Source organism: Crotalus tigris, unplaced genomic scaffold (genome assembly GCF_016545835.1).
Source record: "Crotalus tigris isolate CLP2741 ecotype Arizona unplaced genomic scaffold, ASM1654583v1 scf7180000017536.10889498, whole genome shotgun sequence".
NCBI lineage: Eukaryota > Metazoa > Chordata > Lepidosauria > Squamata > Viperidae > Crotalus > Crotalus tigris.
This window is the reverse complement of record NW_024096460.1, coordinates 303,995-330,751: the sequence shown is the minus strand read 5'-3', so window position 1 is coordinate 330,751 and position 26,757 is coordinate 303,995. Positions and strand designations below refer to the sequence as shown.

General features: G+C 37.5%; 1 protein-coding gene across 1 annotated transcript in view; it reads left to right on the top strand.

Moving 5' to 3' along the window:
* Positions 1–26,757, top strand: part of HSPA12A (heat shock protein family A (Hsp70) member 12A) — a 47,247-nt gene that overhangs the window by 13,558 nt on the left and 6,932 nt on the right. Inside the window, exons 4-10 of the mRNA XM_039351202.1 lie at positions 84–270; positions 2,488–2,592; positions 6,319–6,435; positions 18,734–18,905; positions 20,575–20,661; positions 24,511–24,769; positions 26,126–26,229. Of these exons, the coding sequence (XP_039207136.1) occupies positions 84–270; positions 2,488–2,592; positions 6,319–6,435; positions 18,734–18,905; positions 20,575–20,661; positions 24,511–24,769; positions 26,126–26,229 (1,031 nt within the window). The remainder of the gene's footprint in view (positions 1–83; positions 271–2,487; positions 2,593–6,318; positions 6,436–18,733; positions 18,906–20,574; positions 20,662–24,510; positions 24,770–26,125; positions 26,230–26,757) is intronic.

The window sequence follows — 26,757 nt, the reverse complement described above, 5'->3', positions numbered from 1 at the left end:
GTTTGCATGGATAAAATACGCAGATTCAATAGCAATAGATGTCAAATTTTGATGGATTTTAAATTATTTTCTTTGTGTTCTAGGCGATGGGAAGGAGGAGATCCTGGTGTGTCCAACCAGAAGACACCAACAACTATTCTCTTGACCCCAGAACGAAAGTTCCACAGTTTTGGTTATGCAGCTAGAGATTTCTATCATGACCTAGATCCTAATGAATCAAAACACTGGCTATATTTTGAAAAATTTAAGATGAAGCTTCATACAACTGGTGTAAGTAGAGAATACATTCTATATTCTATATAAGTATTTGATATAATTAACACTTTGTTTTAATATACTGTCTCAATAAATAAATATTTTTCTGCAGCATTTTACTTCCTACCCTTTTATTTAAAGCCAGAGTTTCCACACACAGAGACACAGAAGGGAAAATATTTGTGAATACCAGTGTTCTGAAAACTGTAGGACTAATGACATTGTAAAGTCCAATTGAGTCCAGTTCTTTGTTTAATTACATCTAATAGGTAGAACTTGCAAACTGTAGCTATAACCTTCTAACCTAGTAGATATACCCTGGGAAATTCTAGGCTATGGATACTCTGAACCTTTTCCTCCCTTCCCCATCTAGTTCAGGACTCTTAATTTTGTCTCTTCTTTTGGAATATGTTGTCTCCCTGGCAAGTCATGATATGATTGCCAAGATTCTCCCCCAACTGCACAATTCATCACAGAAAGGCTCAGAGAAGTGATGCTAGGCTTGAGGTCTATTCCTCCAATGCTGGGAGAATTTCCCCTCTCTGCATAGAGGGGAATGGACTTCAAATCGCCCATCTCCTCCATTTGCAATCTTCCCTGCTGGCTTCCCATTGACTTTCTGGGGAAGCCAGCAGAGAAGATTGCAAATAATGATCACATGATTGCAGGGCACTTGGCTATTGTTCTGACCCAGCTCCCCAAACACAACAGACGCGCCAAATAGTCTCTAACGTTCTTTTTATTTCAGGAACGCCAGCAGTTTCACACAGCCTCCAAACAACGGAGCTCGCTCCCTTTTCCCCTGTAGGCGTCTCCCAATACCCTGAGTTACTCTCAGTCTCACCACGCTTGCAGCCAAAAGTCCTTCAAGCAAGCTGACTATTGTTTAACATAAGACACGCCTACCCTCCGACTTCCAGCGCCATAGGATCTGTGGAAAAACTCTGGCAAAATTCCAAGCAGAAGTGTCAGGAGTTCCAAATACAAGTGGCAGGAAGACGAATAGTTGTCTGTCACACCCATTCGTCTCTGCCCCTGTCTTTTATCCACAACTGAGAGTGGGGCTCTGTTAGCAACGGTGACTCTTCCGCCTCAAAGACCGCCCCATAGCCTTTCGCTGTTCTCAGCTTTCGCCGTCCCCACGCATCAATCATTGGCCCCATGTGATCCTCATCTCCTGACTCACTTGCCTCAAGGCATGGAGGTCTCAACCTTTCCCTCTGAGGGCTGGCAGATGTCCCAGGCTCACATTACATATTGCCCAGCATTTATATGTAAAACAGCTAAAGCATTTATTACTTTTCTGCTAATAGATAAAAAGTGGGATAATTTCTGTAGCCATTTTCTAGTTATATAGTTTCAAGGCATCAATAACAATTAGCAAGAACATCTCTTCTTCTCACCTTCTCTCATCTTCTTTAGAGGTAGTCCAATCGCATAAGAGATACTCCTCAACTTTAGGACAATAAAGGAGTCTTTCTAACATTTTTTTAATTTTTTTGTGGTAGCTATAAAATGACTGCAGTCCTTAAGCAAACTAATGGTTCACTACAGATGAGGTTTTGCTAAAAACTGGAAGTAAAGGCCTTTGGGGGGGGAGTTTAAAATGTGATCACGTGACTGTAGGATCAGCTGTAAATGAGGCCTGGTTAATGAGCATCTGACATTTGGTCATGTGATCGGGGGGGGAAACAATCAGAACTTTGAATCTGGGTTGTAAGTAGCCCACCAGTAGGTCCATTATAAATTTGAATGGTCAGTAAATGGCCAATCATAAGTCAAGGACTACCAGTAGTTAAAAAAAGCATATATACACACACACACACACACACACACACACACACACACACACCTCCTTTAACATTTTAAATATTAACATGCAGCTACTCTTCACATTCCCCAAATAATTTCCTGAATAAAACAGATGCTCAATAAGATTTTTAAAAAACCCAAAACAATTAATGCACAACACTGTCCAGTCAGTCTGCCATATACAGTGGTTCTACTTAATCTCAGCTCTGCTGGTGAATCCCAGGACACATCTGTATCAAGGCAGCATCTCATTAAACTTGTAAATCACAACTAAGGGGGAAATAATAAAAATAAAGTGTTACAACCTGAAAACAGTAAGAATTGTGAGTATTAGGCAGAAGGCATAATGAGTGAAGTTCAATGTTGTATTCTTCCCTCAAGTTAAAAAGCATGGTTTAATATTTACTATTTCTTCCTCAGAACCTTACTCTAGAAACTGACTTGTCAGCAGCAAATGGCAAGAAAGTCAAGGCCCTTGAAATATTCGCATATGCTCTACAGTACTTTAAGGAACAAGCATTAAAGGTAAAAAACCCATAACATCTATTTCCAGCTCTTTATATTTGTAGCTGTCACAAATGCTGTTCAACCATTTTAACCTTGCCAAACTCCAGCCTGCAGCAGTTTTTCTTGATATAAACAAAGTGGAGCAGCTGTAGGAAATGCAGAAACACTGACGTTAAAACATCTAAACTACTTAACTCCTTCCTTCCTCACTAAGAAGACATTCCAGAAGATTCCATCCTGTTGCATACATTGGTAACATCCTCCTTCCACAGTATACAGTGGCAACAATTAGGTGCTGCTTCAGCATATTCAGCAAATTCTTGGCAACAAATAATTTTGCTTTTAAAAATATATGTTTGGACAGAAAGCAAAGTTGAGTAAAGATCATTGAGTGATTCTTAGGCCACCCAAGGATCTGATTTTTGATTGTGGGATTTCCCCAGATTCTGTAATTTGGTAAACAGAGATAGGTCCCGGAGTTGATCTATCATTGCAAAGTTAATAATGCAATTGGGCTACCATTCCCATAGATTCTTGTCACGGGTCATGACAAGATCTGGAATTATTGGGTCAAAGTCCTATAGAGAGCCAGATTGTCTGTTCCTAGTGGTTGCTTGTTCTGAACCAAGGCTATGTGCATCTCTAATCTGTGGGGAGCCACAAAGCCCATCTCCATGTCAAGCCACTCCCATTAGGCTAGTCATCCTTTTTCTGTTCAATTCCAGTTCTGTTGGAGTTCTCTTCTCATACAAATTCTACGGACAAAGTACAAGAGAACAAATTGAAATCACACTTCAGCTGTGCACTTTTCTGGAAGTATTCTCAGTGAAGTGTTCTCAAATTGCACATTCTTTGGAAGTCATTGAAACACACACATAAACACACAAACACACACACACGTGTGTGTGTGTGTGCGCGCATTGGCTTGCAAACCTTTCTTCTTTTTGACAATAAATTCTTTCCCCCTTTCCTGTTCCTAGTCCTGATTCAGGATCGTGGAAGAAAAATAATTCTTGGTGCAAAATAGCACTCAGAGCCAAAGAAATATAATACGAGTTTCTATGGGAAATGTTATTGTAGGTAAAAAATTAAATCCATCTGTCTTGCATACCATAGTCATGATCAAAGACATGATTCTCCCCAGTGGCTTTCTAAGAAATAAGAGTGGCAGATACAATCTCAGTAAGAAAGCAATTGCTTTGACTTTGAATGATGGTTTTGCTTATGACTGTTTCTAACTCCTTACTTTCTCACAATATTTATTGAGGTTTGGAGAGGTTTTTGTTTAAAATTGATTATATTTACACGAATTTTCTTCCATAAAAACTGGGATGTAAATATTCAGCAGTGCAGATAAAATAGAAATCAATAATTTAATTATAAAACTACACAATATAAATAAATAAGGAGCTCTTAGCAGATTAATATCAACTGCAGCAAATTAGTTTCAAAGCTAACCTGTATACCTAAATATGGCATTGCCAGTCACTGGAAGAATAGTAGTAACCATAGAGAAGACTTTCACATGCTGCAAGCAGTAGGAATGGGACATAAAATAGAATGTGCTGGCAATCGTTCATTTATGCCTCAGTCCCTTCCCATTTGGGTTACTGCAAAGCAGGGGTGTCAAACTGGCAGCTTGCGGGCCAGATGCGTCACGCGCAGGCCACGCCCACCCCAGCTCTGGTGCAAAAAACATCGCGAGACATCACGATACATCATGTGATGCAGTCAAGTTTGACACCCCGTGCTGTAAAGTGTTCTATATGGAATTCCTCTTGGAAAGCATTCAGAAGTTGCAAAACATGGTGTGGATGATGTTGGGTATTGCTCATTGAGAGCAACGCTGGCAGTTGTTTGACTTCCAGGTTTGATTCAAGGGGCTATTAGAGCCCTAAATGGCTCTGGACTGAGTTATCTGAGGAGCTGCCTCCTTCTATAGTCATTTCCTTTTCTGATTGGATTGAATATGGCCAACGCTCTCCAGGTCTCATTTATATGAGATTATTAGAAGCAGGTTTCTTTCCTGTCTAGCCTTATAGCTTTGGAAGTGTCTAATCTCCCATCCCAAATATTAATCATTTCAGCCTTGCATAATATTTTTTTAAGTTAGCCTTGAGAGTTATTTCTCGTAATGATAATAGGAAGAACAGTTACCAAAACAATTGCAGTAAACAGTGAGGAGACTACACCAGCTTCATAGAAGAGCTGAGTCAATCAATCAGAATAGAGCTGGAAGGGACCTTGGAGGTCTTCTAGTCTAACCCCCTGCTCAAGCAGGAGACCCTATACCATTTCAGACAGGTGGCTGTCCAGTCTCTTCTTAAAAATCTCCAGGAATGAAGCATCCACAACTTCTGAAGGCAAGCTATTCCACCGGTTAATTGTTCTTACTGTTAGGAAGTTTCTCCTTAATTCCAGGTCCCATCTCCCTGCATTAAAAAAAGAATGAGAAAATGGAGAATAATTCTTAGATTGCCTATATAAAGGATTCTCACACAGAAGTAGAGTTCTTGCTGGAATTTGTATGTTGTAATCTTAACATTCCTTCTTCCTTCCAGTAGATACTGTTAATCAGGCTCTGAGGTCTTTGTTTCTGGAATTAATTATTTCCTGTCCAGACTACAAGAAGGAAGGTCTGGTATCAGCTAAGGCTGGTTAGATGCTGCCACTTGAGTTTAACAATACCCACCCACCCCAATTCCTGGGTTAAATGATCCAAGGTGACCATTTCCTCTGTCTCATATCAAGGCCTGAACCCAAATTGAAATTTATTTTAAAACAATCAGCTTCTTCAAGAAACATTGCAGTATGGTATTAGGGGAAAGCTGACCTTGAAAAAGCTATAAAGGAGCAAAGGCGCACATCAAAGGAAATTGGAGAATCCTTACAGTAACATGCTGAATCACATCTTGAGGAGACACAAGGTTTAAGCAAAAAAAAAAAAAAAATTAGTAGCATTATTTTTCAGGCAATTAAAAAAAAAAACCCTTTGGTAGGGAGACCTTCCCTTTTCAGCCACAAATTTTAAATCTTTTTGTTGTACTGTTGGTTTACCACATATTTTTTCCTCTTAAGGAAATAACATTACACCTTTTCATTCTTTTTCTGGCTAAACGAAGAAAACAAAAAGGATACACAAAATTGTTGCCCATGATGGAATTCCTCATCATAAATACCACCAGAAACCAATTGGACACAGATGCCTAAAGAAAACACTTGAGCTAGTCTCCCTTATATATTAAGAGCAGACACTTCTGATTTTATTTAAAGAAAACAAGCAGTAAATGCCAACACGGAAAGAATTTGCAGTTAACTCTAAGTTTTAAAATGAAAAAAGTGATTTAATTAGAATGTTTCTTTAAATAAAACAGCCCTTTTAAATAAAGAAATGATAATAGAATGGCTATATGTTTACAAGTGCCACTAAACCTGATTAATTTTAGGAAAAGACATTTGGACCAGATCCAAACAAAATGCATTATTATGTTTGTTCAATTTGGACCTTCATTTTGGAAAAATACTTGTCCTTCCTGAGCTATATTTTCCTTGATAGGATGAAACTGAAACCCTGATTTAGCTATCTAGGCAGTGTTCTGTTTCAATCAGGTTGACTGATATTGACAGACAGTGCAAGAGGCAAGAAAATTATTTTCACAGGAACCACTAAAAAGTGTTACTGATTTTGGAAACAGATGGTTCTAATTTTATATCTCACCAGTGCATTTCTTCCGATTATTTTAGGAACTGAGTGATCAAGCTGGGTCAGAGTTTGAAAATTCTGATGTGCGATGGGTCATCACAGTGCCTGCTATCTGGAAGCAGCCTGCAAAGCAGTTTATGAGGCAAGCTGCCTACAAGGTAAAGTGAACATTGCAGGTATAGAGAGTAACAAAGATGAGTTTGATGGAGACATGCAGGTGTAGTGCCTAGGCAAGAGGGGCTAAAGTATTTTTAAATTCCAAAACATTCAGATAACATTTTGAAGTATCTCAGAGACTTCCCTAATTCATTGAACTATAACAAGGAGAAGGTACAGCACAATCATATTTGCAAGTTTCTGTTATTATAGTCAATAAAGTAGCTTAGAAAACCTGTGGAGCTATTTCATGTCTAGGTAGATGGTTGACATCAGATGAACATTAGCAATCCATCAGATTTGCAACTTTAGAAGTTCCCTGTTTCATATTTTTATGATAGCTAATTAGTTACTAACACTGCAGTATCATTTGCTTCGAAGATGTTCTGTAGTCTCATTACCCACATGGTCTGTATTTAAAAAAACAACAACAACAAAACCCAGGACAATACAAGTAGTCCTCGACTTGCTTAGCAACCATTCAAAGTTCTGACAGACCCCCCCCCCCCAAAATGGGACTTACAACCTGATTTCAAAATTGTGACATCCAAACCACCATCCCCATTGTCATGAGACCGCATTTTGGGTGCTTGGCAACCAGCCTGCATTTATCACCATTTGTAGAACCTTACTACGATAATGATTTACCATGGTTTTGCCGGCACCTGATTATGTCCAGTTTCCGGTAAAATCCAGTAAACAGCAAACAGAAGGCTTGCTTTATGACTGTCGCATTTACTTAATGATCACCACAAAAAATCAGATTGTAAAATCAGATCTGATCATATGGTGACCCAACAAAGAATATTCTATTTTATGACCATCATGAATTAACAACTGAAATTGTAGTTACGGTTATAAATTGAGAAGTACTTATAAATAATAAAGACAGAATTGAAGAAGTTCCTTTGTCTTTTTCAGCAGCCCATATGTCTCTTTGAGAAATACTCATCTTCTTCCTAATATTTGATAAATTTAGAAACTTTTGGCATTGGGTCCAAGTTTTGTTTTGTTTTTATGATTGATGAAGATCGCCTTATTATATCATGGTCCATTGCTTTGAGATTCTTTCCCTTTTTAGACTCATTTCCTTTTTAGACATTTAGATGCATCTGTAGAATATCATCTGTTTAATTTTGAGAGCTAGCATGATGTATACAATCCTATTGTCAGTGCCTTGGCAGCATATGTTTCCTAAAGGTGCTGTGGGTATTTTGATTAACCCCTAATGTATTCTGATAACTTTGAATAATTGTACATTTTTTCCAACTATCTATCTTAAAAAGATTACTAATGGTAATGTATCCAAATTATTTTAAGATTTTTGAGAAGGACACAGTTGTAGGTAAAGCTCAAACATTAGAGTCTAATGTTAATCTGTCTTGTCTCTGGCCTTATGTTGGTATGCATCTGTAACCATAAAAAATAAACAAATAAAGTATTCATGTTCTACTAACAATTCGCGTGTGTTGCAGTGAGATGTTGTTGAGTTTGTGAACATATTAACTAATCAATAATCAGATCAATACACATACAGGAGAAACGTGTTACAAAAATGAAGAAAATAATGGCAGGCAGGGAATGTGACAAAATGGAAATATCTGTAGTTGAAACCAAAGATGTCTGCAGGCTATGGCCAAAAAAATGAAGATGGTGCCTGTGACCATACAAGCGCTCTCCATCTTTTATGTGCCTTGCACATAAAAAAAAAATGGGTATCCCTTAGATCAGGAGTCTCCAACCTTGGCGACTTTAAGACTTGTGGACTTCAACTCCTAGAATTCCTCAGCCAGCTTTGCTGGCTGAGGAATTCTGGGACTTGAAGTCCACAAGTCTTAAAGTCGCCAAGGTTGAGGACCCCTGCCTTAGATAGCACTATTACAATGGCCATCTGACTTATTAACCACACCCTGGAAAAACCCACTGGTTGCCTATATTGTATGATTGGAAGCTACCTTCTGAATCAGACGATCTCTGTACAATGAGGGCTCAAACTTATCTGGAAGCCTTCATGGGTAAAGCTTTACATATATGGACTTTAACAAGTCTTTTGAGGTGGGAGGCCATAACAAATTTTGATGAGGATATGTATTTGTACAAGGGGCTACTCCCTGCTGCTCAACAGGTGAGTTCAAAATGTGTTTCTATTACCTGAACAGGGATAATTACTCATATGCAAAGGCAGAATACAAGTTGATGAAACAGCTAGTGTTACTTTAACAATATATTTGCCCGAGAAATTTCAACCTGCCTTTTTTAAATTGCTTTATTTTTTTGGCATGTAAATGGCTTTCGATTACTATTTTATACATGAAACTCTCTACATCAGAATTCATAAATCTAATGGTAAAAATAATAGGTATTTTTTGTTGATTTGGGAGCTGAAACTTGTTGCTATGAAAGTTTCTTTAAAGGAACCAGACTTTCTAATGAATTTATGTTATAGAAAATTGATGCTGAATCTTAAACACATAGAAATGTAACATTATAATTAAGAAAGATGTTTCTTCTGCTTGGCTTGGACAAAGACATTCTTACAACTTACATTGCATTACAAAGTCTTCACCACAAACTGGCTCCATAGTGGAATATCAACCATATGTCAGTAAAATTAATATCAAAAATATCTGCCAGTTATCTGACCTTCTTTACATGGATTATCTGAAGCTATTTGGAAAAACACCATCTGAAATAGAATGGATGCTCAAACTGTCGGTATATTGCAATGGAATTTGGACTGGACAAATGTGTCATCCTTACCATCAACGGGAAAACTCAAGAAGATCTGTGGAAATAACATCAATCTGGATGAAGGACAGTGAAGATGATGCAGTGAAGCTAATACACCAAGAAGGCTTACTGAGTACAAAAGAGACAAAACTGGCCTACAAGAAAGACCAAATGAAAAATAGAAGAGACATGGCAGGACAAAGCATTACATGACCAGTACACTAAAAATTAGCAAGCAAAGCAATAATAACAGGCCGGGCAATAGCTAAGTGCAGGAAAGTTGAAGAAAGAGGCAGAGGGGATCATTCTTGTTGCACAAGACCAAGTCTTAAGGAAAAATGCATAAAAAGCCAGAATTGAGAAGAGAGCAAATGACAGCAAACCTGCCTCTGCAAAGAGGCTGATGAAACAGTGGATCATCTAATTAGCTGCTGCAAAAAGATTGCACAGGTTAATTACAAACAACTACATAACAAAGTAGCAACAGTAGTACATTGATCTGCAAGAAATTTGCAAGCAAGAACTCGTGGGATCATAAAATAGGCAAAGTACACCTAGATCACAGGTCGGCAACCTGTGGCTTCAGAGCCGCATGCGGCTCTTTGAGCCTTCCCCTGTGGCTCCCAGCCTCCTCTGCCATTTGCAGACAGAGACAGAGACAGAGAGAGGCACTTGCGCTTCCCTGCTTCTCTGTCTCTTTCTCTGTGTTTGTGTGTGTGTGTGTGTGTGTGTGTGTGTGTTTAAAAGAGAGTGGACTCACTGTTCTCCGACAAGCTGAAAATCTTTTTGGGCGTGGCTCCTCCCTTTGCTGCATCTCTGCAGGAAGCAGGAAAGGTAGGAGAGAGCTAGCTAGCCCAGCTATGCTGACTCAGGAATTCTGGGAGTTGAAGTCCATGAGTCATAAAAGAGCTGAGGTTGCCTACCTCTGAGCTTATTGGAGAACAGCTTGAAGCCAGCTTGCCAGGTGAGCAGAAGATCAGAGGGGGGGGGGGGAGAAAGAGAGAGAAAGAGAGAGGGAAGGGAAGAGAGAGAGAGAGAGAGAGAGAGACGAGTGGGGGAAGAGGACTGGCAGACCAAAGGCAGAAAGAAAGGGAGAGACAGAGAGAGACCCTTTTGATATCTAAAATGAAGATAACACTGCATATATTCTTTTTTACCTTTATGAGATATATATGTGTATATGTATATGTATATATATATATATAGATCTTTGGTTATTCGGGTTTTCTCCCACGTGTATATATGTATGTATATATGTATATATAGGTAGGTCTTTGGTTATTCGGGTTTTCTCCCGCGTCAAATTGGAAGTGTCTTGGCGACGTTTCAACGAAGTCTCATTCGTCATCTTCAGGCTGGTGTTTTCGGCTTCGTGCTTCTAAGAGCAATGTGTGATTGTAGCTGTTTCTTCCTTTTAACTGCTAGTGGAGGTATGAACTGATTGGATGAGAGCTTGGCTGTGTTCTGATTGGATGGAGGTGTGTTCTGATTGGTTAGGAGCTTGGCTGTGCTCTGATTGGATGGGGGGTTGGTTGTGCTCTGATTGGATGGGGGGTTTCCAATTTGACGCGGGAGAAAACCCGAATAACCAAAGACCTACATATAAACACCCCGAAAACCTCAGAAAACATATATGTATGTATATATACATATATATACTGTATATATAAAAGGTAAAAAAGGATATATGCAGTGTTATCTTCCTTTTAGATATCAAAAGGGTTTTTCGGCTCCCAGTGTTTTGTTTTTGGTGGGAAACGGGTCCAAGTGGCTCTTTGAGTGTTTTGGGTTGCCTACCCCTGACCTAGATATTACAATTGTCAATAAGAAAGACCAAAAAAAAAAAAAACCCCACCCAAAAAGTCTGGATAGTGGATGTTGCAGAACCTGGAGATAGCAAAATAGAAGAGAAAGAACTGGAAGAAGTAATGCGGTACACAAGACCTGCAAATAGAAGTAGAATGACTATGGCAAAAGAAAACAAAAATAGTGCCAATAGTAATAGTGTAATCCCAAAACAGCTGGAGCATCACTTGAAACCATTGGCCCTGACAAAATCACCCTCATTTAGTTGCAAAAGCAGCTTTACTTGGAACAGTTTACATCCTGTGACAATACCTTTAATGCCATTAAAGAACAACACCTCTCTATCCCAGGTCCTTGAAAAGGATTTGAGAGGTGGATATAAATGCCAGTCTAAATATCCAGTTAACTATGCAATCAAACATAATAATAGTAATAATTCCTCTGTCCCAGAATACTGGTTCATTGATAAGCTACTTTATATTTTGCATTTTTGTCTATCTGCTCATATCCTTGGAGTTTAGTCCTAATTTAGATGAAACAAGTGCAGTCTAACCAATCATGATTAATTGGATCAGGAACAAACTGCCACAGTACCTTCGGAATGGGCCATGTACAGCTTTCTAGATGTATCAGCTCACAGTAAGTGCTGGAGGTCAAACAGCAGTATGCTGTTTTAGCAAAGGGGCAGGACTACATGAAACTGCTTCTTCAGATTGATCCCTTAATCTTAACTGCAGTGTTATGTTATTTTTTGGGGAAAAAAATAGAAAAATGGTTACTGCGCTCAAGTTTGTTGAGGTAATTTAAAGTTTTGGCCTAAATTCAAATCTTCCTTAGTTCCAAATTACTTGCTAATTGGATTGTTCCCAGTGTGTCAACTTTCAATGAATGAATGAATCAATCAATCAATCAATCAGAATAGAGCTGGAAGGGGCCTTAGAGGTCCAAACCCCTGCTCAAGCAGGAAACCCCTATACCATTTCAGACAAGTGGCTGTCCAGTCTCTCTGTCCTTCCATGATGAAGCACCCACAATTTCTGAAGGCAGGCCATTCCACTGATTAATTGTTCTCACTGTTAGGAAGTTTCTCAATTCCAGGTTGCTTCTCTCCTTGATTAGTTTTCACCCATAAGTTGACCCCCTCTTCTTTGTGGCAGCCCTCAAATACTGGAATACTGCTATCATGTCACTCCTAGTCCTTCTTTTTTCTAGCCATACCCAGTTCCAGCAACCATTCTTCATATGTTTTAATTTCCAGGTTTTTAATCATCCTAGTTGTTCTTCTCTCCACTTTTTCCAAAGTTTCAACATCTTTTTTGTAATGTGGTGACCGAACTTGGATGCATTATTCCAGGTGTGATCTTACTAAGGTTTTATAAAGCGGTACCAATACTTCATGTGATTTTGAGTCTATGCCTCTGGTTATGCAACCAAGGATTGCATTAGCTTTTTTGACTGCTGCTGCAAAGTGAACAGTGTTTTTCAAACTTGTCAATTTTAAGATTTCAGTTGTGGAATTCTTCAGTTCTCTGGAGGATATTGTGGTTCTTGCTCACTCATGACTAAATATTAGTTTATATAAGAAGGATAGCATTTTTAAAAAAAATCATGGCAAGTAGCGATTTAAAGCTTGGTTGAACAGAGGTTCACTTTCTGTCTGCAGAATATCTAAAGAAATGCATCACATTTGAAATATTAAGGGGAGTGGGAAAATTCATGCAAATACCCTTTGTTAGTGGAAACAGATGGTTGTCAGTGGTTTGTTGTTATCATCACAAAACGTTGTGGATATGATTCTTCTGGTGATACACTAATTAATCCCCTTTGTTACATTAATATTAATGTTTGTTATGGAGCCTGTGAAGTGGGATAAGGTTGCATCATTTTGAAGCTGTAATTAATTAAGGAAGCTAATTGATCATTGTGTTAAAATGCTCAAAGCAAGAAATATATGTTAACAATTTCCAATTTAGACCTAATTGCAGGACTTGGATTGCACAAATAAGATTAATAGAATCTGTCCCCCCTGCATTTGCTGTGCAACATAACAACAAACTAATAGGTTAGGTACTTCGAATGAATCTTTCACTGCTACTTCTAAATAACTAGAAATATTTTAGAGCACAAAGTAGTACTGCTGGAGTTGAATAAGCTATCCAGCTGAATTTAGTCAGCAAAAATGTGTACTATTTGTTGACAAACAGGAATGTGCATCATCTGAGAAGCTGGTGTGCAAGAAAAGCAAAAGTTGGCTCCTTCTGACCTGCTTTATAGAGCAGAATATCCGCCCCTCCCCCTTCATTAAAGCATCCTAAATAATAAACATGCAGTTAGTGAAACCAATGCAACTACCATAAGTAAATTACCTGTGAAGTTAAATTCCTATCTTAGATTTTAAGAAAGAACGATAGGTGGTTTAGATCAGCAGTCTCCAACTTTTGCGGCTTGATGATCCAGCTGGGGGAGGGAGAGAGGGGAATCGGGCCACGCGAGTGGCAGGCCGGTGCACATGCGCACACAACTCAACTACAAGTCAAGCTGTACATACATGCCAGCCTGCTCTTGTACAGCCCAGTTTTGTATAGACCATGACCCGGTAGTAGGTCAGAGGTTGGGGACCCCTTACCAACGTATAATTTATTAAAATAGAAAATAATTGTAATACCGATTTGTTTTGGGAAATGTATGTTCAAGAAATGATTTCCCACTACAGGTAGTCCTCAACAACAGTTCATTTAGTGACCATTAGGAAGTTACAACAGCATTGAAAACTGACTTATGACCATTTTTCAGACTTAAGAACTGCTGCAGCGTGATCAAAATTCAGATGCTTGGCAATTGACTCCTATTTATGACGGTTGCAATGGCCCTGGGCTCATACATTTTCCCTTTTGCAACCTTCTGACAAGCAAAGTCAATGGGGAAGCTAGATTCACTTAATCCTATTACTAACAACTGCAGTAATTCACTTAACAGCTGTGGCAATAAAGGTTGCAAAAATGGGACAAAACTCACTTAAGAACTATCTCACTTAGCGACATAAATTTTGGGCTCAATGGAGGTAACAAGTCAAGGACTGCCTGTATTTCCTGTAATGGTGGGGTTGGATTAATTTTTCATGTAATGAAATCAGTGCTTTCTATCTCTAAAACAATTTTGCTTCTGAAACCAGTTTCAGTATCCATTAGAGGTTGGTTAGGATATACCAGCCAACTATGTTGGCTCAGGAATTCTGGGAGTTGAAGTCCACGAGTCATAAAAGAGCCAAGGTTGCCTACTCTTGGGATATACACTTGGAATATGTCTCTGGGACAAAATAAGTTCTCTTTTTTGGTACTATAAACTGGTCCACACACCTCATTTTGTGGCTGAAATATCCTAAAATAGAAAATTGCAAAAACCCCAAGGGATCAACAGAAGAAGTAGATGCATATTCTACTAAAATAGCATACTTAATCTATTTCATTTCTGTTTGAATGCTCCAGAATATTGACAAATCATGTCGTGTTTGGATTCCTTTATGCCATATTATTTGTAACATAGATAGTGTATATATATATAAATTCATGTTTATATATGCTATAATTCAGTTCTTTGAATTCTGGCCACACATAACTGGAAGCAGTTTTCATTGAATTCCACTTCTCTGTAGGCATGAACGAAAGTGCACGTTGTTACTCAATTCAGCTAGATAAAGTGGTTAATTAACTTTCAATTAATCAAGGAATCATTGTATCGATCAGTGATGATTCTTCAATAAAAAGACTATTTTTTTAACAGAAGTATTATTGTATGTCAGGATCATCTCAATTACTAATTTAAAAAATCTATAATATTTAGCATTAAATGTTTAATCCAGAAGATTATGAAAGAGTAAGGCCAAGGGAAAAAAGGATTTCACTTAAACACAGCTAAGCTTTGCCTATCTATCAGGATACTAGATTCTGTGGACTGAAAATGTTTAAAAACTCTGGCTTAATCCATCAAAGGAAAATGAATCAGCTACGTGCCAATTTTAAGAGATTTTAAATTTCTGAATGGAGAATTTCAGAGTGCTGCTTTGAACTAGCAGAAGAATAATTGACAGTGGACAAGGGTTTTGGTTAAAAAGTTACGGACAAGAGGTTTCTAAATTAGGCTATACAGTTAGAGTCTGTAATTTTAATAATGACTTAGAAGTAGAATGTGTGTGTATACACACACACACACACACACACACATCGTATTACTTAGTTGGGTAATGAACATCTGTAAGCAAATAGTGTTAAATTTGTTTTTTTATTTTTTGAGAAGTTACTATATTTTAGAGATACCTAACTATGTTGGGGATTGGAGTACTATTCTTCCCCCCAAAAGAGGGCTCTAGTGCATTACTTAATAAAAAGAAACTTATCCCTAGCCTTCAATTTTTTTAAATGCCAATTAGAAGACATTGTTTCATACTTCATAAAATATCTTGCCAGTCCAATATATATATATATATATATATATATATATATATATATATATATATATATATATATATATATATATATATATATATATGCCATGCAGATCATTAAAACAGGACGTTTTTTAAATTAAAAATTATACTCTGCTCTAAAGATGCTTTCTCAAGAGGCAATTGGACTTTCTTGTTTTGAAGACGTTTTACTTCTTATCCAAGAAGCTTCCTTAGCTCTTACTGGATGATGGGGAATGGAAGGATTTATATTCCTTGCAGATAGCTGGTCATTTGCATTCTTTTAGGGAACCGTTGAGGCCACTTGGAGGTTTATCTGTGTCCTCAAGGAAGATCATCTGAATTGTGCAAATGGATGTGGAACCTTCTTGGAACTGCTAAAAGGATGTGTTGTAGACTGGAGATAGATGATATTGTATCCCTCCCCCTCTATTGAGAGAGTACTGCTCAATTTTGACGTAGATGGCCTCTTTCAAACCAGCGGTCCTCTCTGTCTAAAATCTGGACTTTGTTGTCTTCAAAAGAGTGGCCTTTGTCTTTTAAATGCAGATGGACTGCTGAATCTTGTCCTGATGGGTTTGTTTTCCTATGTTGTGCCATGCATTTATGAAGTGGTGGTTTTGTTTCCCCAATGTACAGAGCTGCACATGTCTTACTGCATTGTACTGCATATACCATGTTGCTTAGTTTGTGTCTGGGTGTTTTATCTGGGGTGGACAAGCTTCTGCCTTATTGTATTCTTGGGTTTAAAGTGTATATGTATGTTGTGTTGGCTGAAGATCCTCCTGAGCTTTTCAGATATTCCTGCAATGTATGGAATGACAACATTGCTTTATTTATTGTTCTGTTCTGTTATGGAGGAGCTCCTGCTGGGTCTTTTTTGGGATTTGATGAAGGCCCAGTTGGAATAGCCACACATTCTGAGGGCTTCCTTGATGTGTTTTAGTTCTTTTTCTTTCCCATCTTTGGTGGTAGGCAGGCCATCAGCTCGGTGGTGTAGGCTTCTGATAACTCCCATTTTGTACTCCAATGGGAGGTGAGAGTCAAAATGTAAATATTGATTTGTGTGTGGGTTTTCTGTAAACTTCAATGTTAAGGCTTTGGGACACTGGGATAACCATGACCTGGATGACTGAGAATCTCCATAGACATTTATACTCTGCTCTATTGCATCCATGCCACTCAAAAGCAGTTTGCAGAAATTAAATGTTATGTTAGTAAATACATGAGTTATATTGTTGTGATCCATCTATTGTATCCTGGTTTAAAAACAGTGCCAGGAACTTGTGTCCCTTCAAAATGTCTGCATCTGTTTCTCACTGTTGACTCCCACATGAACTGAGGAAGCAGTAGGTTTTGTACTCATTTAAAAACTAAACCTTTTGAAATATATCGTCTTCCACTCTCCTTGATCAGCCTTGCTTATTGTAGGTTAAAATAGTTTTTTTTCACTCCTGGGATTGAGCTTCAGACCCCTGAAAATGGATTAGACCAAATAGTAGTCAATGCTGCTAGATTAAGAACAAGTGGAAAAAAAAAGGTGTTTCTTTTGGCATGATCAATATTTTCTGATAGCTTCTTAAAAACTAAAACACTGTTTTAATGCTGGTAGGCGTATTTAGCCCCAATATACAAAAGCTGATTTTCAAGACTGAAATATTAGAGAGTCTTAAATATTAGAGCTTGCAAAGTGGGAGTTGAGAGCAACTTTGAGAAAGAGGAGCTTCATTTGCATTGCCTCATACTATGAAACATTTTTTTTTTAAAAAAAAAAAGTTGTCATGGCTCAAATAAAAATATTTTTATTTTGGCTTGAATGCATAGGCTTTTCCAATTTGTCAAAGGCCCAGAATTTTTGATACTCCCATATATTATTTTTTCAACCTCATCTCGTTACTCTCACAATTGTTTTGTGCCCATTGAAGTTAATGGACCAAGTTAATGTGGGGAAGACAGAAAAATGCAACTTTTAAGATTATATTCTAATGAATTAAAGTCACTGTCACAGATTAAGAGTATTGATTCATGCGGTCTTTTCAGACCTTGCATAAATAGTCTTAGTAGTCCAAATAAATCTTTTAATTTTATTGATTGATCAGTATGAGATCAGATATATTTTAAACATTTTGTACAACATTTTGGGCAGTTTTAATGGAAAGTCAGTTATAACTATAATAAATAAATGAATTATTAGATGCTCTCCCAGAGTGTAAGAGCTGAATTTAATCCAGGTGAGGCAAAAAATAATAAAGTTACATTGGTTGTTTTGTGCAACTTAATTTGAAAAGCCTAACAAATAATAATTTATCCAACTGTTAGGCTTAAATTGCACAAAACAATTAGAGTAACCTTGCTCTTTTTTTGCCTCACCTGGTTTAAAATATTTCTTGGTACATTCTAAGGACCTCTGACACTATACTCAGTAAGCAAAGTATACAACAACAACAACAACAACAACTTTATTGTCACTTTGAATGTACACCAATTGGCATACATCAAAATGAAATTTCGTTGCATACAGCTCTCAAAGGGTCACCACCTCCGATATACACTCCTTGTTTGTGGCCAGCTCAAGTTTCAGAATGTCAATTTTAGTCTCTAGGGAGCAAACAGGACAGATAGAAACAAGCTCCATGTGGATTCGCCCTCAAATTAGCTTGTATTCCTTCACGACAACCTTGCCTCCTTTCCTTTTTCTGATCCTGACTCTTCCACCTTTTCCTTAGAGGCCTTGCTTGTATAGATTTCTATCTCCAATAAAACAAAACTGTATATTTCAATATTCAGTCAAAAAATTAATATGTAATAGAGACGGGAGGAAAAGAAAAAAGAAAAGTCAGGATTAGGATTAAAGGTATTGTCGATTTACAACCACAATTGAGCCCAAAATTTCTATTGCTAAGTGAGACAGTTGTTAATTAATAAATATTGCCCTGTTTTACAATCTTTCATGCCACAGTTAAGTGAATCAATGCAGTTGTTAAGTTAGTAACACGGTTGTTAAGTGAATCTGACTTCCCTATTGACTTTGCTTTTCCAGAAAGTCACAAAAGGGGATTGCATGACCCCAGGACACTGTGACTGTCGTAAATATGAGTCAAGCATCTGAATTTTGATCACATGACTATGGGGATGCTGCAATGTGAAAAACGGTCATAAGTCACTTTTTTCAGTGCCATTGTAACTTCAAAAGGTCACTAAACAATCTGTTGTAAGTCGAGAACTGCCTGTACTTTTGAGCGTGGTAGGTATGTAAAAATAAATAAATGATTTTTTTTACAATTCCATCTCATTTCTCACAGGCAGGCATGGCGTCCCCGGAGATTCCTGAACAACTGATAATTGCCTTGGAACCAGAAGCTGCATCAATTTATTGCAGGAAACTCCGCCTTCATCAGATGATAGACCTAAGCAGCAGAGCGCCAGTCAATGGCTACACTCCAAGTGAAACTATTGCCTCAGGCTTCACGCCAGGTACCGCCCTTTTAATCAGACTTTGATTGGATGATGCATCTAATTCCTGCACATTCCACACATTCTCTTACCGAAGTATTTAGACAAATTTTCTCTCTGTAAGTTGGTCTGAGTTTGATAATGGGGAAACCAAGAATGAGGTGCCACAAATAAAACCCTCACTTGCTTATTAGCTTTCTCCTGGGATTATGAAATTTACACACAAACACAGGTGGATGTGTGTTAAAGATTCATTTATACCACTGTAATCAAACTAAACTGTTTGCAGTTTTAGAGAACAATAAACTGCTAATGGGTATTATTTACTGATTTAACTTAAGTAAATGTTTTAAGAAATGTATATGGCTGTGCAGCTCAAACACTGCAGCTCTGAGAGGCATAGAACAAATTTAGGAATAGGTGTCAAATGAAAATAAACATTTTAATTAAAATTTAGTAAACAATAATGCACAGTGACCCAAATTTACTGGTTTTCTTTATTTCTTTATTTGGAAACTATGAACTCCAGACAGGAACTTCAATCATCCTGGCTCCAGGGCCCAAGGATATGCCTAATTATGGCAAAAAAGATAATATGTGAAATTGTTTTCCAAAACTGGAGAATAAAAGAAAAAAAAAACCCTTGTTTTTCCTCATTCTTTAACCAACCATGCTGATTTTTGTGAACAAAGGAAAACATAAATGCATTTCAGATTACATAATCTGGACCACTGCAAACTGGAAGAGGTTATAATTTCAACCTGAGAGAACCTTCCTGTCAGGAATTCCCAGTGAATCTCTTGATTCAACTTATTCTGACTGCCTAGGGCCTTTCTCTTCATCTTAGCTGTAAGGGGGGGGGGGGGAGGAGAAAACAACAACTAAAACTCCAAGAACAATGATAATAGTTTCTTTTTTATTTTGTTATGTTTGGGATTGATGGGAGTCAGGTTGCATATAAATTGATGATGATGATGATGATGATATTGTTTGGCTTAGGATTCAGCAATCACAAAATGCCCATTGAGCAGAAGGCAATTTTTCCAAGCAGGATATCCTGTTTGTTTTGTGGACCTATGGCCATTGCTGGAGATAAGAATAAGATGGTCGTCTTCTGTTTTCCAGCATTCCTGTTTTCTTTGAGTTTTTTCAAATCAAAATAATCTTTAAGAAATAAGATGGGAAAAGGAGACTTAATGAGTGCAAAGGGAGTGCGTAAAGACAGTTTGTTGTGAGTAGGCACCATGTTGTGCATTTCTCTCCTATAGATTAGCTAGGATTGACTAGGCAAATGATCTGCCCTAATGTCTTGACAGATTCTTTTATTCATAGTTATTTATAAATTAATAGTATAACTAATAACAAAATATTGCAAAACCACTTTCAGCAGAATTTGTTTTGTTTATCTTTATGGTATGTTTATGGCAAGTTTACAATAAAAGGTTTGGTTGATATAGAATTAAAAGCTTTCCAACTACCATTGATGTCTACTTTGAGTCAATGTTTGAAAGAATTATACCAAGCGCTACACCATTTTGGGACTAGAGTTTTGATTATCAGAGTATGGGTTGTAATTCGTAACCAAATGATGTCCAGCCCACTTTCCTGCATCGGCTTTCTGCTCCATATGCACACAGCTTTGCTTTTGCTCTTTTATACTCAAGCCATTTTCTCTCTGTGTCACCTCTAGCAAAAGAACACATTCGACGAAATCGACAGAGCCGCACCTTTTTGGTTGAAAATGTCATAGGAGAAATCTGGTCCGAGCTGGAGGAAGGTAGTGTCTTTTCCCTTTGCTCTTGCTGGTTTTGCATTGCCAGCGGAATTGGGTTCTCTGTGAAACGCTTGTCTTGTTCCCTTTGGTGTGCCTTTAAGATTATTTGATTCTAATAAATGCTGAAGGCCACATAAAGGCATATTTGTATATACACGTCTTAAAAATTCTAGGCTACTGAACAAAACTTCTGTTGTTCCTTACTGCAGTTACTTCCATACCCATCCATTGCTTCCCATAATGTGGGCATTTCTAGAGGTGTGGACCTGTGGTCAACACCAGACAGGTTGGCTAAAGAATTTTAGAATTTGGAATGTATCCTTCTAAAAGATGCCCTACCTTTGTAATTTATGTACGGGGTGCTGCTTTTAAAGATTGTCCTAAATTGTCAGCTGATCCATGGAAGTCAAGATTGTTAGCAAAGTCTTGCTGATACAAGTCATATCATACCAGGGCTTTAATTTTTCAGTGGCTTTTAGCCTGCATACATACACAATTCAGCATGTTTTTAATAAACTCTTATGCCCCATGTAAATTAATTGACTCGTATGGCTTTCAGAAAGAAGATTTTTTTTTGGTAGCGTTATCCTAATTATTTAAAAAAAAATTCACCACCATCTAAAAGTAATCGTAATTTTGTTGGTCTATGAATTGCTTAAAAGATTTGGACTGTGAACCGAACTGTAAATTCTTTAAATAAGACATCTGCTACCCAAAGAGGATAATAACAGTGAAGCATAGAACTCAGTTGCTGTTGTGTGACTCATTCAAGAACAATTTATTTTTATATATTTAAATATATTATAAATTTAGAAACCACCCATCTCCCTCACAGAGGGACTCTGGGTTGTGAGTGGTGTACAAGTAAGATATGAAAACATAAATATTATATTAGGAGGCAAAAATAGTTAAATTTAAAGTTTAAAAGGGGGGAAGAGGGAGGGTCTTCAAGAGACTAACCAGGCCCATGGCTGCGTGTTCCTTTGGGAGCCCTAAGCAAGTTGGCAGAGCGAGGTCTTCAGACATTTCCAAAAGGCCAGGAAAGTGGAGGCCCACCTCACCTGTTGGGGGGGGGATGTTTCAAAGGAAAGGGGCAATGACCGACAAGGCTCTCTACCTGGATCCTGCCAATCACAATTCTTTAACTGACAGGTCTATAATTTCCTTCTAGACAGCGTCCAGATCTGAAGGTTTCATATTTTGTAGTCACACTTAATTGATTGTTACACTGGTTGTGGCAAAAACCTTGAACCAAGATCATGCTTCAAGCATTTTTAACTGATGGGCTCCCCAACATTACTTCCTTGCCTGATTGGGTGGGATGGGCCATTGTAATGGGACGAAGATGGTTCTACTGCTTGTGTGACCTAATACTGTCCCAGCTAAAGCTTCCAGATACTCTTCAAGGACAGCCCCATGTAAAGTGTATTGCAATAATCCAAACGAGATGAACAATTGCAAGGTTGTTTAAAGGCATAATGAAAGCACAATGCTTTGAGATGAAGGAACCACTATAAACCTATTTATCTTTATTAACTCACATTATTTAAAGCAAATGACTATAAATAAGACATTGTAGTTTTCATTCAGTACTCTGTTCAAGCATCAGTGGCTAAATGTGCTGCATTCCTAATTTGCTTTCCATTTTCAAATCACTGCCTACTCAGTAGCAAATTAACTCATACAGTGAAATATATTTGTAGCTTTTGGCACAGGCTTCAGTTACTACAATGCTTTGAGGTGAAGGAACCACTATAAACCTATTTATCTTTATTAACTCACATTATTTAAAGCAAATGACTATAAATAAGACATTGTAGTTTTCATTCAGTACTCTGTTCAAGCATCAGTGGCTAAATGTGCTGCATTCCTAATTTGCTTTCCATTTTCAAATCACTGCCTACTCAGTAGCAAATTAACTCATACAGTGAAATATATTTGTAGCTTTTGGCACAGGCTTCAGTTACATGATTTTTTTTTTTATAAACCACTTGTGATTTTTATGAAGTACCTTTTAAAATAAATGCAAAATATCCATCGAGGGAGAAAACCTAACTGTTCTTATTCTGGCATTATGTGCCTCAACTTTCTTTGCTTCAAGCAACGAAGAAGAAATCATACAGTGCATTGGTTCTACTGTATAATTTTATCCCTCAGGTTCCTTATGAGTTTTTCTGGGTTACTGAGATCAGAATATCAGTTTATTCTAATAGGCATTTTAAATGAAGAAAGCATACATAGGAACTGCTACATGCGTACATATATTATTCACTTGGGGACTTCTTGAGAAATGACACATTCAAAGAACATGTTAAGTTATGTTGTGGGATCATCATTTTGGCTAGCCACGGACAACCTACTATCCATGGCTTTTATTCAGATGCTTCATTCTTCTCCATGAATGGACCATCTGATGGTGCCAGGATGTCTCTCACATAGATTCCTAGACACAATTATGGGTGGATACGTAAAGTTAGAGCTGTATCCCCTTATACACTGAGTATACAAATATAGCATGTTTGGCCATGAGCATTTTAATGGCAAAGAACAAACGCAACTGATTCCTGTCATCCTGATCATATGGGAAAGATATTGAAAATTCATGGCAATACTCCCATTGCCTTTGATAGCCTTTTATAACAGCAAAAACATGCTCAAATTTTCTAGGCAAAATCTTTATAAATCCACTAATGCTCCTTAGTGTTAGCATATAAAATACAAAGATTTGATAATGCCAGTAGGAGTTGACATATTTCTGTTGCTCACTCATGAGACCATGTTGATGTCATATGAAGTACAACAAAGTGATTATTTTAATTTCTACTGACTTGGGGTTTAGCATAATAAATGCTATAATTCCCTTTCAGTTTGACCCATTTAAAAGATGCTGCCTTCCATCACTACTTTTCAAGAAGTTTTCCTGATTGAGGCAAAATAGATTTCTGGGTTTACTGTCAGTGTTCCTTCTCTTTAATAATTTGGGAAACGTATGGAGATGATTTATTATTTTGGGGCAGTAGGGGCAGAAGATCTATTTGTAGCTCTTTACATGATTTGCTACAGATTAGTAAGGTTCTACAACATCCAAATGTTGCATCTTTTTTAAAAAAAAATATCAGAATTTTACAGTACATTAAAAGTGAAAAAAGAAAGCTTAGCTTTTTGACTTTTGCCCTTTCTATCCAGTAATTACCATTTTACTCTTCCCCCTTCTTCTTTAACCCTTTCTAATTCACAAATTCATAAATCATCAGTCCTCTTAGCAAAATCATGTAAAGCTTCCCGTCTTTTTTTTTTTTAAGAATTATTTTTTCTCTGACAGTCTGTTATAATTCTAGGTCTGAAATTCCTCAAGAACAAATTATACACTCTCTACACTGAGTATCATGGACTTATCCTCTTAGCTACAGACAAAATATTAAAGTCACATTTGAAGTAATTTAGTTACTTCTCTGTAACCTGCATTTCAAATTAGTTGAAAGGATTGAATAGCTTTATTTGCTAATATTAAATTAAAAACTAACACTGAACAGCAAGTTATATAGGATTGTGGGAGAAACATCCAAGGTTTTGGAAGCCTCATGTGCCTATGAGATCAAAAGTGATAGATCCTTAGTGATTTTGATCCACATTTAGTCATAACATGCTTAAGCAGTTCTCGTGGGACTGGAATTAATCATGATTATCCGTCTCCCTGATTTCAGTGGTTCTCTTCTATATCTGGACATATAGAATCCAGTCAAGATTCTATAAGCTTGCTTTAAAAAAAGAAGAAGAAAAAAAGCATACATTTTTCGCTGTGTCATTTCTTAAATAATATTATCTAGTAACAATATTATATTTCTCATGCAGGAGGGCCATATGGCTCTTTAGGTGTGGACTATGAATTTGAAAAACTTCTGTGCAAAATATTTGGTGAAGATTTTATTGAACAATTTAAAATCAAGAGGCCTGCTGCCTGGGTTGATCTGATGATAGCATTTGAATCTCGCAAGAGAGCAGCGGCTCCTGATCGGACCAATCCACTGAATATCACCCTGCCTTTTTCTTTCATTGACTACTACAAGAAGTTTCGAGGTCACAGTGTAGAACATGCCTTAAGGAAAAGCAAGTAAGTCAGAAATTAGTCACACCGTTCTGTGGCTGTTTTTTCTGGTAACAAATCATATGGAGTCACTGATACCTTGTTTTTGGGGGGGAGAGGGGGATAAATGTGCATAATATTCATCATAGAAAACTCCAGAAAGTTTCTTGTGTTTAGTTGCATGACATTGAATAATTAATTCAAGTATATCTGGACAAAATTGCTGACAATATGTTAAGGAACACTAGCATATACAAAGTTCCCCCCCCCCCTTCATTTCCAGCATTAAAATTGTAAAATTACCAAACCCAAACCTCCCTCCTTAACTAGTCCATTACAAAAAAGAAACCACAGCTTTTTCTGTCCCTTCCTTAAAATTGCATTTTGTGAAATTGCTCCATTTATCATGAGGATATAAACTGTTTATCATAGCATCTGCTAATGTAAACAATCTTAAAAGTGGTGTAAGAAGGATGTGGGGGTTTTTCCCCCCTGCTGTTTGGAATAATGTCCCATTAATAAATAATAGAAAGGATGGTGTTGTAACTATGTAAAAGTCAATGGCATATCTTTAGAATTTTTAAAAAGCACCAAATGTCTCTTCTAACAGGAGGGTGAAAAATCCAGGTCTCTGCTACAGAAACATTTCTGTTCACACAAAAGATGACACTTGAATTTCACTAGCTGGCTAGCCTCATTGTCATCATGCTGTTCTGATCCAAAAGACTCACCAACTCAAAAGTAGCTCTTGAGAAAGTGAGCGCCCTTCCTTGTGCAAACATGTGTTTGGCTAGTGCAAAGCCTTTAGAAGCATGGCCTTGCTGTGAATTACTTTTCAGCTGTTAACAAGTGGCAATCAAATCAAGATCTTCCTTCAGATGAGAAGCTCTGCCTGACTACTTTGCAGAGAGAAGGGATGTCAGGCACAAAAAATAAATTACATTTCAGTTGCAGAATAGGCAAGAGTTTCCTGCCAGTTTTAAACAATATCTCCCTTCTAGGAAGTTATAAATGTAGAGGCGTACACAGGAATGTGGGCTGACCTTTCCTTAAAACTTCTCCATCTTGATGTTAAACTGAAAATGGGACTGCACAAGTGAGATTGACTGTTTGACCGAGGGTGGAGTTGAAGGGGCAGAGCTAGTGTACATCCTTGTACTAACCTGCGTGTAGACTTATGAATACTCAGTAGGATCTTTTTCAATCTTTTTCCCAAATGGAATATTGATCCATCTCTTCACATTCCCTCATTCCCTACAAAAAGTTACAAGGCATTCTTAACCTGTACAATGTTGCCTCCCTTGACTTCATGACTATCTCCAAGAATGTTACGTAGAACTAGGAGAGGTTTTTTTAAAAGTTGCTTTCTTTTTTTTTTTTCAGTGTGGATTTTGTGAAGTGGTCCTCTCAAGGAATGCTGAGAATGAGTCCTGATGCAATGAATGCCCTCTTCAAACCTACAATTGACCAAATTATAGAGCATCTCAGTAGGTATTAAGGGTGTATAAGGCTTTAAAATAGTCATTAAGAGTCAGAACATTCAGAATTTAAAGACCATCTCTTCACAAAAATTATTATTCCAAAATGTTTATCATATTGTATTTTTTTTAGTAGTTGTTGAATTTGAATGTATAAGTCTTTTATCGTAAGTCCCACGGAACATATAACCTGAAAAATACAAATTCAGTATGCCAGAAATAATTATATTTGGGTTTAAAGATTATCATTTTTGTAGGATTATCGTTGAGATTATCAGGTTATATATGAAGAACATTGCCCATTTTGATTTATTTACACTATCTCCCGTTATGAACAGAAGTACCGTATATGCCGGCGTATAAGGCGACCCGGCGTATAAGACAACCCCCATCTCTGGCGCCGAGTCGCATGCCTAGAAAGTCGTCTTATATGCCGGAAACGACCAGTATTTCCGGTGTATAAGACGACTTGGCGTATAAGACGACCCCCGACTTCGGCGCTGATTTTAACCCTTGCGAAAGTCGTCTTATACGCCG